This window comes from Sturnus vulgaris, chromosome 5 (assembly GCF_052056855.1).
Source record: "Sturnus vulgaris isolate bStuVul1 chromosome 5, bStuVul1.hap1, whole genome shotgun sequence".
Classification (NCBI taxonomy): domain Eukaryota; kingdom Metazoa; phylum Chordata; class Aves; order Passeriformes; family Sturnidae; genus Sturnus; species Sturnus vulgaris.
Window position 1 is genome coordinate 33,171,652 of NC_142247.1, and position 16,040 is coordinate 33,187,691.

At 39.4% G+C, this 16,040-nt stretch overlaps 1 protein-coding gene across 5 annotated transcripts in view; it reads right to left on the reverse strand.

Annotated features, from left to right (window-relative positions):
* The window catches only part of RFX4 (regulatory factor X4), an 87,059-nt gene that overhangs the window by 35,194 nt on the left and 35,825 nt on the right, over positions 1-16,040 (reverse strand). For all 5 annotated transcript variants that reach the window (XM_088165382.1, XM_088165379.1, XM_014876949.2 and 2 more), the window contains exons 5-8: positions 7,902-7,963; positions 3,018-3,231; positions 2,091-2,168; positions 104-267 (exon numbers count right to left, since the gene is read on the reverse strand). In XM_088165382.1, the coding sequence (XP_088021508.1) occupies positions 104-267; positions 2,091-2,168; positions 3,018-3,231; positions 7,902-7,963 (518 nt within the window). The remainder of the gene's footprint in view (positions 1-103; positions 268-2,090; positions 2,169-3,017; positions 3,232-7,901; positions 7,964-16,040) is intronic.

The window sequence follows — 16,040 nt, forward strand, 5'->3', positions numbered from 1 at the left end:
AAAGTCAGAAAATGGGTGGCAACAAGCAGCTCTCCAAGAACTGGTGTCATTCTTGAAGAATGGAAATCTAACAAAGACAGCTGAGCTAGAAGGGGTCAGTTACCTGTCAGGTAAGGCCTGCAGTACCGTTGGCATCAAAACTCCAGAAATTGCCTTGTACAGAATTGAGTCACAAACTCCCACTATATTCACTACAGTTGAAGAACCCAGTACTGGCAGCATGTGAGGAGGCATCCCTTGCCAAAAGTGCAGAAGAAAACTTTGAACCTGCAATCACGAGAAGAAGCAGGAATGTTAAAATTAAAATAATCAGAGGCCACAAATACAATTCTCTTTAAATGATCCTGCTTACACAGCATTTGTTTTAGCCTCAGAGCAGGGCTAATGGGGTGCAACACAGGCAAGGCAAGTTCCTTAACTAGACAGGCTTGTACTGTAATGCAGCACACAGTGGGATAACCAACCAAAGGGTGAGGAGACGCTCAGGGTTGGTGACAGGGAGTCTTTGTGTCACTGCAGCAGAGACCCCCATGGGAATCACTGTATTTTTACCTTCCATCCGTGGCTGATGAGTTTAACTCTTTGGCTCCCACATGCCAAGCCTTTATCTCTCTCTTTTCACTCTGTCCCTGTGTACAAAGGAATGCAATCTAGGCCTGGTGAATGGAGACAGGGAGGCAGGGAGAGTAGGACAGCAAATGGTTTACAAGGGTCAATATACATTTTCTGTCTTTGCTTTGGAAAGAAACACTACACTTTTGGATTTTACCTTGCCTCCACTATGAAGGACAGTGAAGAAAAAGCAATGAAAGGCAAAAAACCGCAAAAAATAGGGGAGAGATTTCAGACTTAGCAAAATATACCTCTGAAAATTTTAGTGTAGGAAATAATGGTATTATCCAGAGAATAATAATGAATGATCAGTTGAATGATCAGTTCCACAGGGCTCAGAACACCACCACTCACAAATGATAACTTTCTGCACACAATCTGTAGTGAAGTAAGCAATCACACCATTTGTAGCAAAGAGCATTTGCCATTTATATATTGTTGCTGCTCAGCCCCTTCCCTATCATAGATCCTGATAAACCTAATATAATATAACATCTTGCTCTTAAGAAGCTATTCTGAGACTCACCCAGGTAAATTTCCTGAATGTGTCATGTATTTTTGTCACATGGAAACTTCTAGACTCACTACCAAAACCAGCTTTAAACCTGAAGAGTGTGAGAATTAAATGGTAAGAAGAAGAAAAGCAAGGAATTTTTTCCAATTGTTCAGAAGACAGAACTTTCACTTTTTTTCCCAGGATCTGAATATCATATTTGAATCAGGTCCTCAGTATCTTTATAGCCAGATTTGTTATCCTAGATAAGAAGTCATCTTCCCATGTAATAGAAACCTGCTTGCATTCCAATAGTGTTTTATTTTTCAGCTCTAACTATAGAGCTGTCTGCATGCATTGCCAGAAACCCCTCAGATTCAGTCAGATATGAACAGGTACAAGCCTCATCCATCTCTAAGAGATGGCAGTAACTGCTGAGCAGTGTGTGTGTGTTCCTAGCTGCACTGCAGTACAGCTGAGCAACTGGAGACTTCAGCTATGGCTCTCTGGGATATCTAGGAGGCTGTAATCCCCCCACCACTCTGCATCGTTGTTAACAGACCAGCAGAGCCCACTGTTGTTGCTGCCACACCTGCCCTGGCTCTGCTGAGCACTCAGAGGAATTCCTTCAGACAGCTCAGTCCCAACAAAAAGCTTTGAAAAGTTGTGGTGGGCACACTTCTCGAGTGGTAAGAACTGGATTGTCCAACACTTTCTAAGGGGATATTGCTACCTCAATCCTGCTGGAGAACAGAGGGCAAAAACATTCTCATTGCTTTTGTTCCTCCGACTCACCCAGCATTATAAGTGAGATTTAGTGCTATCAGTCACATATCAGATACTCAAGTACAGCTATTGTTCCTTGCTCCTGAAAAGCACTGAGCATCACAAACCCCTAAGTCTGTAATATAACATACAAAATAAGGTCTCAAATCCATTGATACCTTATGCATCATTAAACTGCAACAGCAGTTTCTAACCATACCTCATCAAAGTTTGCTCTTATTACAGTGTCTAGTATCCTCTGACAGTGAGTCCTATACATCATAATAAAGGTAGAAACCTGAAAAAGAATGAGGGAGACACACAAAAGATCATTCTGCTTTAAGAAATACACTTATAAAGTATCAAAACATAGAGCACAGGAAAAGTAAGTTTTTTCCTTATCTTATCTATGAGCAACTGTAAAAATAAAGAAATCAGTTAAAGTGTATTTAGATTAGCTGTAAAATGAGTTTTCTTCTCAAAAGTAAATTCTCCCTTTGAATTGATGGATTTTTCTGTCAATAGGATTCTTCAAATGTAAGAGGAGCAAAAAGCCTCAGTGAGATCAAAGACGAGAATGTGGCCCTAATTAGGACATAAAGAACTAAAAAACCCTGTTCTTTTGTCCACTTCACATTGATACTACACATGTGAATAGAACCAGAAACCTAGCAAGCTCAGCCAAGAGGAGCCAGAGCATTTTTGTAATATGTGCAGATAGGATTCTCTGAATTTCTACTCTAGAAGAATAAGAAATGCACTAAGTCCCCCTCTGCTCAAGAAAGCATTAGAGCTATTTGTCAGTTTGCCATCAAGTGTGTTCACAGATTAGAGGGCTGTAACATATTTTAAAAGTTGCCCTCAAACATCACATAATTTAAAAAGTTGCCCTGCCATGTGTAACACAACTTTTAAAAAAGTGTGCACAAGCATTGGAAATATTGTACATCTGATAGTGTCAGCTGCCCTTTTTAAGGAAAGATATTTCTTCCTATTAGATGAAGTAATTCAGCCCCCCATAAATCAAGTCAAAGCATTATTAAACTTACTCTAGTTTAAGGTCTTTATATATTAGACAAAGCTTTCATCCAGAGAGGGGAAAAAAAAGAAACCAAGACAAGCTGAGAAAAGATTTCCAAAGTGTTACCTTTTCCTCTGGCAGACTGGCTGGCAGATTTAGATCTTTGACATTTGGAAACTCTGGCAGCAATGTTCCCAGTTTGGATCGTGGTGAATACGCCACTGTCTGTTTGGTTACTTCTTTTTTTCCTGTTTCGTTGACCCAAGCTGCTCCTTTTTTAGAATACATCACATCATAATACTGGGAGTTTTCTTTCACTGCAATTCCATAATAATGGTACCTGATACATAGAGATGCGTTTTTTATAAAGCAGATTGTTTGAAAATTAAAGAAAAGCATATGGATGCAAGGGAGACTGATAATGCAAATGATTTCTACAGCAAAATAGAGTGAGCAATAGTTTATACATTATTAACGAGCATTGATTCAGCAGCAGAATACTGTGGTAATATATTGAGCTTCCAATATTTGTTCCTTGAAGTAAAAGTAAGGTGACTCTGTTGTAGGGCAGGAAAATGATGTACTTCCATTTTAAAACTTCTTAGTAAAAACCAAAACATTCTAAAGCTACTTGTTGGCAGAACTCTGCTGTGCAACTGCTCCTTTAGTTCAGCAGTAAGCAGAGGTACAGACCCTCTGCACTGGCCCTTCTGCTGTTATTTCAGCTCTCTGATTCTCAGGCTGTTGAGGGCTGGTTTGGACCCTGAAAAGCACAAGTCTTTATTGCAAACAAGTTGATCAGAAATGTTTCAAAAATTGAAAACACTTCAACAAAAAGAGGGGGGGAAGGCTTGCACTGAAAAGCAATGAATGGCAGGAAATGTACAGTTCCAATTATTTGCTGCATACCCTAGCATCAGCACTGGGCTTTGATCAGCGAGGGATAGGACACAGCACTGACTCTGTGAGGCCACACTGGAATTACAGTGTGGCTGTGCTATAGAAACAGATCAGTGGCCTCATGGCACAAGTTTGTGCTACCACTCAGCTTTATTATAGGTGCTGGTGGAAGCGCTGGTTATCAAGCAAAACTCTTGCATCAAAGCAGCAGAGATTCTATCTTAGTCCTTCTGTAATTTCCTAACTTTTATTTCCGTTTCTCAGCTGCAGGCACCCAATCCATCAGCTAAATTAGTAGTGATTACAAAAGGCATCACAAGATTGCATTGCTGGTATACTTTTGCTTCTGCCAAATCCTACACAGACTTTGCAATGATCCTCCACTTCTCTCCTTATAGCCTATCAAAAGCCTAGCAGATCATCATAAGACTGTCTTCTGGATCCTACTATCATGGAACAAGGAGTTTACATCTCTGGAAAAATAAAAATAGTTTCTTTGATTCTTCAGTCAGTTACTATTTCAGAGTGCTGCCACCACATCTGTTCATTCAAATAGACACAAATTCACTTGAGGCAGTTCTACAAAGGTCATCAACGAAATTAATTAAAGAGTAGCATGTGAGTGATGGTAGTTTAAACTAACGGGTGACTTTTCCTTTTTTTACTCACAGTTATTCACCCACAGATCAGTGCATGTCATAATCCCCAGCAGAAAATAGTGGCAAAGAGCTGGAAGCCCAAACTTTTCTATTAGCAGATAAGGGCTGAGAGGAGGCCTGGGGTGTTGTAGAAAATTTCTAGTACATGGTCCCCAGCCATTCCCACTGAGGACATTCCCTATTTTCCATTAAAAAGAAAAGCTATCTTGAACTCAACATTGAATAATCTAAGTGACATATCTTAAAACATTACACTGACATGGTATGAATGGAATTTCCTAGCTTCAATATCTGAGAAAGCAACAGTATTGGCTCCAAATTTTCCCATCAGAGATTAGGTCAAAACTTGCATTCTATACAAGAAAGCAGGCTCCAGACTGTTCCTGACCTATTACAGGTAACTAATGGCAAGGGGTTACAACACCAGCTGTAGAAGTTTGGTGCTTTTTTTTTAGCTTGAATGGTAACACCTCCAGCTCTTGGCTTAAGTGCCCAGTTTGGTCCCTGGCAGCTGCCAGGCGAGCAGTGCACATAAGAGCCATTAAACTCACACATGGTCTGTGTGCTACATCTGGGGTAGGGAGTTTTTTTTTTCCAAAAGGAAATGCTGTGGGGAGCCAGCAGCACAAATTGCTCAGGGAAGAGCAGGAAGAGGGAAAAAGAGCAAGCAGGACTGAAAGGCTTGTATAATTTAAACAGGGGTCAGTCTTGTGTCAAGTTTTGTCTTAAATCAGTGAAGGAAAAAAAAAAAAAGCAAGCCTGGAAAATGTAATAGAATTTCACTGTGCAGCATTTAATTCTTGGTATATTTCACTTAGTAGTAAACTGCATAAAAGAGGTTTCCATGGAGCTTCAAAACCATATAGGCTGCAGTAGCAAAATTAACTCCAAAATTTTTCTACATTCTTTCAGTAATTTTACTAAACCAAAGGGCAAAAACTTACTAGAGAAATTCACACAAACTCTTTTCCAATTACTTTTTTGTATCGCTATCAGAAAAAAAAATCAACTTATTTCAATAAACAGGGCTTCAAAGTGTGATATGTAGAAGAATAACATAAAGACAACAAAATCATTTTTGTGTTAAAGTGAAATACTTTTCACCCTCATAGATCTCTTATATACAGCACGCTTTTAAAGAAAGTAGCAAAATTCCCTTCACACCATTTAGCTTCTATTGGTTTAACTCATGCCTTGTGTACCAAATTGAAGAGTTTCAGACTACAGTACAGAAAGAAATTGGCTTTTAAGTTCAGCTGCCTTCTCACGGCTCACCTGTGGTGGAACTGTTTTTAAGCTCAGTGCAACAGAGAACAGCTGCACGCTCGTATCAATAAAGCAGCTGCAAAACAGAAACCTCACAACTGTTGAGCAAGAGTACAGCACCACTGAACTTTGTAATGTTACAAGGCAGCCGTGCTATGAAAAGTCTGAAGGCAGAGCAGTGTGAAGTCAGATAATCTTAACCACTTCTGTGGCTGAATTTCCTTTGGCAGTAGCAGGAAAGTGGAATGAAAATAATTCTGGCAGCAATCGGTCAGCACAGTTGGTGATAAGAGGACTGAAGTGTTAATGCCTAAAGTAATTTCTTCATGTAACACTTAACTGGAATGCAGTCAGATGTTTCTGAAAACAGAACCAGAGCTCAGTTACAGCTGTGCTGGGCCTACCAAGGAGAGTATTTATCCCAAAGTGCAGCATGCAGGTGTCTGTGTGTGTGACAGAATCCCCTTATTTGCTAGATAGGGAGCAGAGCCATGGCACAAGTGGCACGAAAGGAGTATGTGACCTGAAAGCTGCTCTGACAGGCAGGCAGGTTAGGGTGAAATTGTGCAAGAAATATTAAGTCTCAGTGAGAGTAAAGAGAGAGCTTTTGGAGGTGCTAGACACCCCTAGTCAGAAGATCAACAGCATCCTGCCCTCTGAGAGACTCCTGGAGCTGTGGGAGAAGATTCAGTTTGGAAATAAAGCAGTGCTCCTGCCTCTCATTAAATGGAAGGACAAGTAACAGAAGTTGTAGCTGATGCCAGGATGATTTGATGGCCAAGAGGGGCTACTCATATGAATGTGTCCACAAAGCAACTTGTACACACTTTCTGTCTTTATGAACCTCCACAAAACTTACACTCAGTACTAAATCTTAATTCTCTCATTATGTTCCTATCATGATTTCCTCCTATGGCTAGCTCAGAATTTCCACCTGAGAGATTTCTGATGGCTTTGATGAGTGATGTTATGGCAACTCTGAATTTGCATTTGTGACCATTCCCAAAATCAGATCTTCGATTAGCTGCTTAAATATGTCTGGTCTAGAAAAAGAAAATTTATAAAACCTAAGCAAATATCAAGCTGGGGGAAAGAACATTTTGTCCCATCAAAGAAATATTGCTTGGCATAGACCACTTATTAGAAGAGTACAATAAATCTGTCTTTAATGGAATTTCTTTTACCATCTTAGTTTCTTGTTATCTTTAAACAGCAGGTCATTCTAGCTTTAATTTATAAACTCAATCCAATAGCATATTTCATTCTCAGTATTTAGCCACATTGTGTTTTTCAGGCTTTATTTTGAAAGAGAAGCTTTACCAAAACATTTTGCAAACACACCATCTCACATTTTCATTTCCCTTTCCATGTTTTTTCACTTGTGATCTATAGACACTACACTTTTGCTACTCTGTAGGATTCTGTGAAAGCTAATCAAGAAAAGCAGATTTTATTATGTGAGGGGCCTTATGTTCATCACAAAAAGATTCAAAGCTCCCCTGGGAAAATTTTTTTGAGTCCACGAGCTGAAAAAACTGTATAAAAATCACTGTATCCTCTGCATAAATTGGTAGAATGACATCTTATCAACAACTGGAAAAAGTCAAATACCCCAGGAAGCGCATTTTCAGTTCTGAATCAGTTTCTAAATCTGAAATTAGTATGAACTGTTTTCAGAAAATACCCTTTTTTGAGCAAGGTAATAAGTTACTTTTTTAATAACCTAAATGTATATTGGATTTCATTACATGGGAAAAATAGTAGTTAAATACAGTTTGTGGACAATTTCAGTTTAGGTCAATGTATGCTCCTACCTAAATTCTAAAGGGCATTCTGACACTTGTTCTCTAGCCTGAAACATGATGCTAACCAGTTGTTATTTCCCAGCCTCCAACAGTGGCTTCACTGCTCCTGAGTGTGAATGTCCTTTAGGTTGTGTAAAGTGAGTTGAGATGAAAAACAATATGGAAAATACTGCTAATCAAATCAGTGAAAGGGCTCCACTAGACCACCTTTGTAGGATCACTGCTGAATCTATAAGATAATGTAAAGACTACAACAGAACCCCCATGAAAATTGTTTTTAAGTCCCCAACCACACAAATTATTCCCTGTTCTCATTGCCCACTCAGTAAAGCCAGAGCCAGGTGTGGCCCTGTGAGAGATGACAATAACAAGCTGCTTACTTTGATTGGCCTCTGGTTCCAAGTCTTCTTGTTGTTAATTGTGGAAACTGTTGTCTTATTATCTGCAAATGAATAGAACTGATATTAAAACAAATGGAAACGCACATTAACCAAAGCTTAATTTAATATGAACTTTTAAGACAAAAAAGCAGAAAAACTGTACTGTGATGTCCACAAAATATGTAGTAGGAGAAATCAAAAATAAAGTTCTTGATTTTTTTCCATTTCTGAAAGGGGGAAAGAGACTTTAAACTTCACTATAATTTCACTAACTACCATTAATTTAAATAACTTTCAGAAGTTATTTACTGGAATAGAACATATTCCCTTAAAAATCTACAATCAGTTCTGCCTCTAAACTAAGGAGCACTGTAAATAGAATTGGCCTGCTACTTATGTCACTTTGCAGGACCAACAAAGTTCTCTACAGACTTTCACAAACCAGCCACTAAACACTTCTTATTCTAAATTATGATTCTCTGAAAATATTTTGGCATTTGACAGGGGCATCATTTCTACGGAGGAAAACTCATCATGACATTTGTAAGGATACCTCATAACCAATTTATCCTCTATGGGAAACAAATGAATCTGATCTCAGAAACAGCAGGATGTCATCAAGAATGCAAACTCTTGTGTGTCAGCAGACATTAAAAGAACACTGCTACTGCAACCCAAAACCTCTGCATTGCCAGTTGCATTTAAGGGAATAAATCAATGAATGTAGATTGTGCCTTAAGTCATCAGAGCCTCTATCAACCAGGTTAATCCTGATGAAAAAACTTTGCTGTTGTTGCTGGAAAGGAGATGCTCAGCACCTCACAGGATTGAACCAGATTCTCACTGGGGTCTGCAGGGGGAGGAAAAGTGTTCTGCGAGAACAGTCATGCAAAAAAACCTGCAGTAAACCTTGAAGATTTACTTGTGAAGGAGTTGCTTCCTTTTAAAATTTGTAAAATCCATTTTAATTGTGCTTTTGTTACATAAAGTGCTAAATGCTATCTCTTTGGGGGTAAACACCAACTAATATTAAAGCAAAACAAGCCTTCAAGATGGAATATAACTGTTCAACTAGGAACAAAGTCAATTAAAATTGATTAAATAATATAGATTTTTTTTCACCATTAGCCATTTGCCACCATGATAAATATTTAATCCTGACTGATGACTGAAAGCTTCAGAATAGGTATTTAGATCAAAATGTGCTATATAAATAAAGACATTACAATGTCACATATTTGACCATTTCTTTAACACTTTTTAGGAGGTTTTAGCAAAGGTACAACCACCTTCTCTTAATACCATGTAAAATTGACTCGTGTTGGTTTCCAAGAGCTTTGCACAAGGTGGCTGATGTCAAAAATGCAGCAAAGACTCAGAGTCGCTAGGTTGTTCAGCTTTAATTTCTGGAGCAAAACTTCAGCAAACAGTAAAACACTTTTGTGGAGCTGTGAAAGTTCAGCCTAGCTGTTTGATAAATGAGCAGACAGGCAAGCAGCCCTTCTTTCTTTTTTTGTATGGATTCAATGAAGCCTGCCTAAAGAACACCACATGCTGTTCCAGCTACTGATCTAACATTCCGCAACATCTCAGCCTTCCAAATTCCCTTTAATTACACATTAATCCCACCCCTCTCTCTTTCATTTTCTGCAGACAGGGTTGGGGGCTCCACAAGGCTGTGGGAAAAAAGGCAGTGTTGAAGAACTACTTTCTGAGGATGGGGTTGTTTTTTTTTGGGCTAGTGGATTTTTTTAAAGGTTGGTTGTGTTAGTTTTTTGATTGGTTTTCTGGGGAGGTTTTTTGTGTCAGCTGTCATTCAGAAAATAACATCCCTCTCCAAAAGCTGCTCTTACAGCAGTTGACTTAACATTAGAGATAGTTTTTCCTTTTGGAACAGCATCAAACCATATTACTTTCAAGTCTTTCTAGTAGCAGTGAAGTGCTACAATGCACACTGTAAATGCTACTTTATGAACCATATGCCGTGGGAGTTACTGGGATTTAAATAAATCAGCCAATTTCTACATACCAGGGCAGAGGTGATCAGGAAAAGAGAATAATAATGAGGCAGTTGATCAGATGATCCCTTTTCCTTTTCTTTGTCTCTTTTTCAAATCCAGCACATTTGAAATGAGATACACCTCTCATCTTAAAAGTATGCATCACTTAAAACGCTATTTCCCAGTAATTTACAAAACAAAACAAAAAAATCCAAAGAGAATAATCAAACAATGCTTTGGAAAAAAAAAATCAGGACTTTTTAAATCTAATGCTGCCATGTAAAATGTAACACAGTATACTTACACCTAGGTACTTGTACAAATATGTGTGGTTATTAATGTCTGTGTTTGAAATAAAACACATCAAATAAAAAAGAACTCTCTCTTCATATAAATGCTTATATTCAACTATGCTTATGCAAATCTCTGTGTAATGATACCAGTAAAGGCAGGAAGATTACCCTGAAAGGGGAGAGGAAGTCAGATTAGGCAGGACAAAGTGGAGTTCACTGTATGCTGAAATCAGTGGAAAAAGCAGAGAACCAAATATGTGTTTTTTTAAAAATTTAAATCATTGTCAACCTGAAAAATTACTGCACAAATATGTCATTGTTGGTTTAATGTTTATTAACTTTTAAAGACCTATAGACAAAATGTGCTAATTTTACAGTTGTATGGGGAGGGAAGTGGGTTCTAATTGTGAGACATGAAAATCCATGGTTTGGATGTGAAAACCAAGTTTCATTTTCCTCCCGTCATTGCAGTGAGGTTTGCACAAGCAAATGAATCAAGACGAGACCAGGCAGTCTGAGCTGCTTTCTGAATGGAAAGTCTCTGTTCTCACAGCAGTTCTTCTCAACAGAAACAGTGGTAAAAAGATCTCATGAGTGGTATCCAAGGGAATTTTGGAGTGAACAGATCTTTTGTCATTGTCCTTCAGTGGAGCTAAAATTTCATTTCACACTTCTCCAAAGTGACCATGATTCCAGCTGCCCTGTAAGATCTGATGAGTAAAAAGGTACAGGTTTTACATTTTCCAAGTGAAATTTTACCTAAGTTAAATGGCAGTTTTGACTGTTGGGCATTATTTTAGCCTACCTGGCTTTTTGGTTTTGAAACAGATGTAGACCAGGAATTTCACTTGGAAATAGTTTCTGTACCTACTACATTAGTCTGAGAAAAAAAATATTCCTACAATTTCTTTCTCAGTTACTGAACTTCAGTGTGTTTTCCCTCTCTTTTCTCTGTACTCTGCTTAAGACATGATCTTGCCTTCTGCCTACGGAAGATCTCCTGTGCCTTTTTTGATTAAAAGCAATAATATTAAAAACTGCTTTATTGTCTGGTGAGTGCATACTGCATACATGATGAAGGTAGAAGTCATTACACTATAAAACAACATATATATATAGTTTACACTTTTTCAGGGGACTAGTATATCCAGGTCAGCTTTTGTTTAACATTGCTGCAGACAATCTTGACAAATGGTTTTTGGAATGTCTGTATAGGTAGACCACATGGGGAGATAACAGGATTTTTATCCTACTTCAGCTTTTTAAACCTAGCAGAGGTATCTGAATAAATTTGAATTAAATATCTAGTCATTTGTATTTTTGGTCATTCTTAAGGCAATAAAAATTGAACAGGTTACTTGAGCATCCATGTAAAACACAGAACACTTTATGAGCAACAACTAGAAAAATTCCTCTGTAAGGGTCTGTATTAGAGTCTGCACAACCTATTAACCTTAGGCACTGCAAACTGCAGGAGCTGTTCTGTTACCCACAAATGGATGCAAGGGTGCATTCCTTCAACCTGATTACTGCCAGCTGTCTTTTCTGCCACTGCCTCTCTCCCCACATTTCCAGTATTGCAACATTACAACACAAGCAGATCCAGGCTCAACGTTAAAATGAGGAGTTACAGAATCACAGAATGGCTTGAGTTGGGAGGGACCTTAAAGATCATTTTATTCCAAACACTCTGCCATGGGCATGGACATTCTGCTTTCACCACTACACTGTAACCCATTGCTCCTCATTGCATTCATTATCAAACTGTGAACTCTATGTTTCCCAACTATTCCATCTAAAATAATCTATGATATGTCAAAACAAATCAGGAAAAATAAATCTCATAAAGCATCTTAGGTGTCTGTCTTCACATAAAAAAAAACTAAAGAAGGAAGAAACCAGAGATGCCTGGAAACTTCTAAAGTAACTTTTTAAAAAAATTTTCCTCTGGGGCAACAGGCAGAGGATAGCTTTTAGATGTCTTTTTACCAGAATAATTTAATTTCCTGCTTTTCAAAAGGCATGATCATTTTGTTAGTGTACCTGATCTAGAGGGATGTTATTCTTCATTACTCATGTCCCTTTCTATTTGACATAATTCTAGCCTTGCTTCTTGAACTTCACAAAGTAGAGAAATAAGGTCAAATTAAGTTGCAACGCAGCAATTGCACACTGCCAGAATGAGAAATGGATTCCACTCCTTAGCTTTATGAGATTCTAGAGAGATTCTACATGCTATGAATAAATTCTCTTTCTTCCCATAAGGATTCTTCATAGCAGGGCCTGGCTCTTTTTCTCTTAGTTCAGGTTTCAGGTCCCATATCTAGACAGCATGCTTTTCTTTTATGAAGTCAAGTACAGAAGGTGTGTGCTTATTTACTGACTTCTGTTGTGGTGTTTCAGTCTTAATATTCTTTGCCATGGCATCAGCAAAGAAGTCAGTGATGACTATATTCTCATAGAGCTATGCTTTCCTTTTTCTCATTGCTGTGAAACACAAGCAATACTGATGTCCTCAATCTTATAACTGAAAGGCGTTTTGGCTCATTTGTCTTTGACCCAGCACTGTTCCAGATGGGTCATTCCAGGGTTTCCCCAGCTGCTTCAGTGTTTTTCAAAATCCTGCTCTGAGACAGATGTTATTATTAACACCTGTGTTCCTTTTGGCCCAAAATGGCTTGGGGCTGATTCAACATCATATTGTCTTGAGGAAATGGTCAAAAAAATTTGCGCCATTAAACATCCACTGATGGGAATGAGCATAATCAAAGTAATCCAAAACACCATTTCTGTCTCTCAAATCCACCAAACTGTGTAAACAAAAGGAGAAGAGGCATGGCAGTGTCTATACCTTCTCTATCCGTTGCTTGTTTACTTGCACGGCCACGAGAGAAGACTGCAATGCACAGGCTCAGTACTTTTGACCACAGATCTGTTGTCTGTTAAGACTCAAACACGTTCCCATTTCTCTCCACTTACTTTCCTAAGTTTTGGGATAGGGCAGGTCTAGCTCTAGGATAAGAACTTGTTTCTAGCACTGATACAGCTCAACTGACACTGCAAAGCAAGGCAGAAAAACCTGCTGGCCTCTTCTCTAATGTCCATACCCACACCTCTGCCTGCTATGGAGATCAGATTCTGTGAGGAACTCCAACTGAACTGGACACTGCAATGAAGCTTGCCAGACCTCTCCTCAAATTCATCTATATAAAACTGTATCTTTCTTCAGCAGTTCCTCTGGCCAGATAGAATCCAGCCTAAGGCATGATCAAACAGATTACTGCATCCCAACAAAGCTGCCAACACGGACTGCTCTGCCTCAGATCCTTAGCTGAGCTGCAGCCACTTTTGGTGCTGACTTGCTGAAGCCAGGCAGATCTAAAACCCTGCACAAGTCGCCCTGCTCTGTACTGGTGCCAGCACACTGCCTGCCATCACCCAGCCTATCTGTGGGAAAAGGCAGAGTGCCAGGATCCCTGCACTCTGGCAGACCCTGTGCTGTAAGCACAGCCTCTGGGACGTGTTGACAAGGCATGAGGTAAAGCAGTCCTGGGGCCACTCCATGCTAAAGGCCTAACTGGAAGCCAGATGCTTGGAGTGGCAAAGGCACTAAAGATCCCATTGCTGTAGGCATTGAGAAAAGTCACTCCAGAGAAACTGAGGTGTCCTCACTGGTTTTCTTACTCCCCAAGCTCAAGAAGAAGGCAGTAGTCAACAACCTGCAATAATACAAGAATCAGCTAAGCAGAGCCAAGGAAACAAAGACCTTTCCAGCTACGCTGCAGGATCATCGTTCCTCACACCAGCATGACTGCTTGCTTCTGCAGGACTTGTGTTATTATGGTCTCATCAGAGGAACTTGGCCTAGAAGATTCAGAATTGGGAAGAAAACTCATACTGGTGGTAACTATTCTTAAGTCAGGAATCCAAACTGTTCAAAAACGATGAAGGAAAGCTGGGGACTGCTCAGATAGCACTGAGAGACTGATTTGGTGCAATAAGAGACACCACATCCTCACATTTACATTGATTTTCCCCAGTTCTATTTTTGCACACAGTGTTGTAGAAATTGCTCATAATAAAGCAAAGTGCTGCTTTAATCTATCAGAAGAGAACACTAAGAGTAAACTTGGCTTTGCTGTACCAGTTACTATTGAGGCTACTTAAGAGCAAATTGAGTAAAGAAATAAAAAACACGTCTTCAGGAGAAGTATCTCCTTATGAACAACAACAGTTAATTTCCATATATGTGCATTTCAATACAAAGACAAATCAGAATGAAATCACATCACAATGTCATTATCAAAGAGGTTTCAATAAAAGCCTTTTCTGTCCTTTTCAAACTTTAAAATCATATAGTATGACAGCAAGAAATTGTAAATCTTATTTATCCGTCATGCTTGGAGGAACAGTCCTGCAAGCAAAACTTCTGGGCGTAGAAACAGTGCATCATGATGAAAAAGGCATCTGGCTGGTACAGCTTGTACTTCCCTGGAGCAAAGTAAACTATTGGGGGAAAAAAGGTTCTTTCCTAACCAATATTACAAGTCTATTGTGGACTTTGCCCTTTATCTAGTGAAATGCATTCATTGGAATACAGCAAAGCCAGTCAGGGAGCAACAAAATTTGCGTGAGTATGCACCCATGTTAAACCTCTTTAAGATGCCAAAATTATGTAAAGGGACCTCAGACTGGGAGAGAACCACCCCAAGAAGTGTCAGCAACCTTCGTTTTCCTTTTCAAATATTAATTCATTATTGCTTGTCAAAAGACGTGTCAGGAATGCCCCAAAAGGAAAGAAAAAAATTAAAAGAAACCAGAAGAGGAAAGTATTTATCCTGCAGGGGGCACGTGGGAGTTGGGAAGAACTCAGCTTCACGAGGATGCAAAGCGGTTTCACCACAAGTCTCTGTGTTCTGGGGGAGAGACGTGGCGGGGCACGGCAGGGGAATTAGCACTGCCCAGTAAATTTAAAGCAGTGAATTGAGGACAAAGAGGATAGGAGAGATCGCTGCAGATGAGGAAGATTATATCTTTGAGGGTCCTGACTAAGAAAGCAGTATACATACAGAGTCACAAAAGAAACAAGAAAAAAATCAGTGCTGGAAATGGAAGTGAAAGAGAAGCTCAAAAATGTGCCAACGCAGCTAACAGCTGGGCAGAATGGTAGAGCCAGGAGAGCCTTATGGCACCCACCCCTGCACAATAGCTGCTGAGGGCTTTGGAAATCCTCAAAATATTCCTGCTGGTTTTTTGATTCAGTGAAGGCCCTTATAAAGAATTATTTAGTTTTTGTAATTAAACCCAGTAAGAATGAGAAGTCAGTGTCATCATTCACCATAATTCTTTGCACAGTGTGTTAATAATCACCAGCATTTTATGTTAACGCTCTGCTCAGATAAAACCCAAAACAAACATACATTTGCACAACCCTCCCTGCAGAAGGCAGGGGCAGACCTTTCAGCTGGAAACACCTTAAACTCTCCAGAGCCCCAGGGTCCTAGAGCAGAGCCCAAGGCATTCAGAGCACATGGCTGAGGGGCACAAGGCTGCCATCCTTTTTAAGTGACCTCAGCAACAGGGCTTTCACTCCTTCTGCCTGCAGACTAATTCACAGTCCAAACACGTTCACTGTCAGAGAGCTTGTTCTCATATGCAACATTTAATTGTTAATAACTCAGCGACACACCTGCCCTGTCTCACTGTAACTTCCTGTCTTCTCACTGGCTCCATGGAACATTTTTACTTTTTCTGCTTCACTTTTGCACAAAATTAAAATATAATATGCTTGGCTGTCTAGAGTAAGAGCAGGAATTTAACACTGGACTCTGCACTTGATGCTGAGC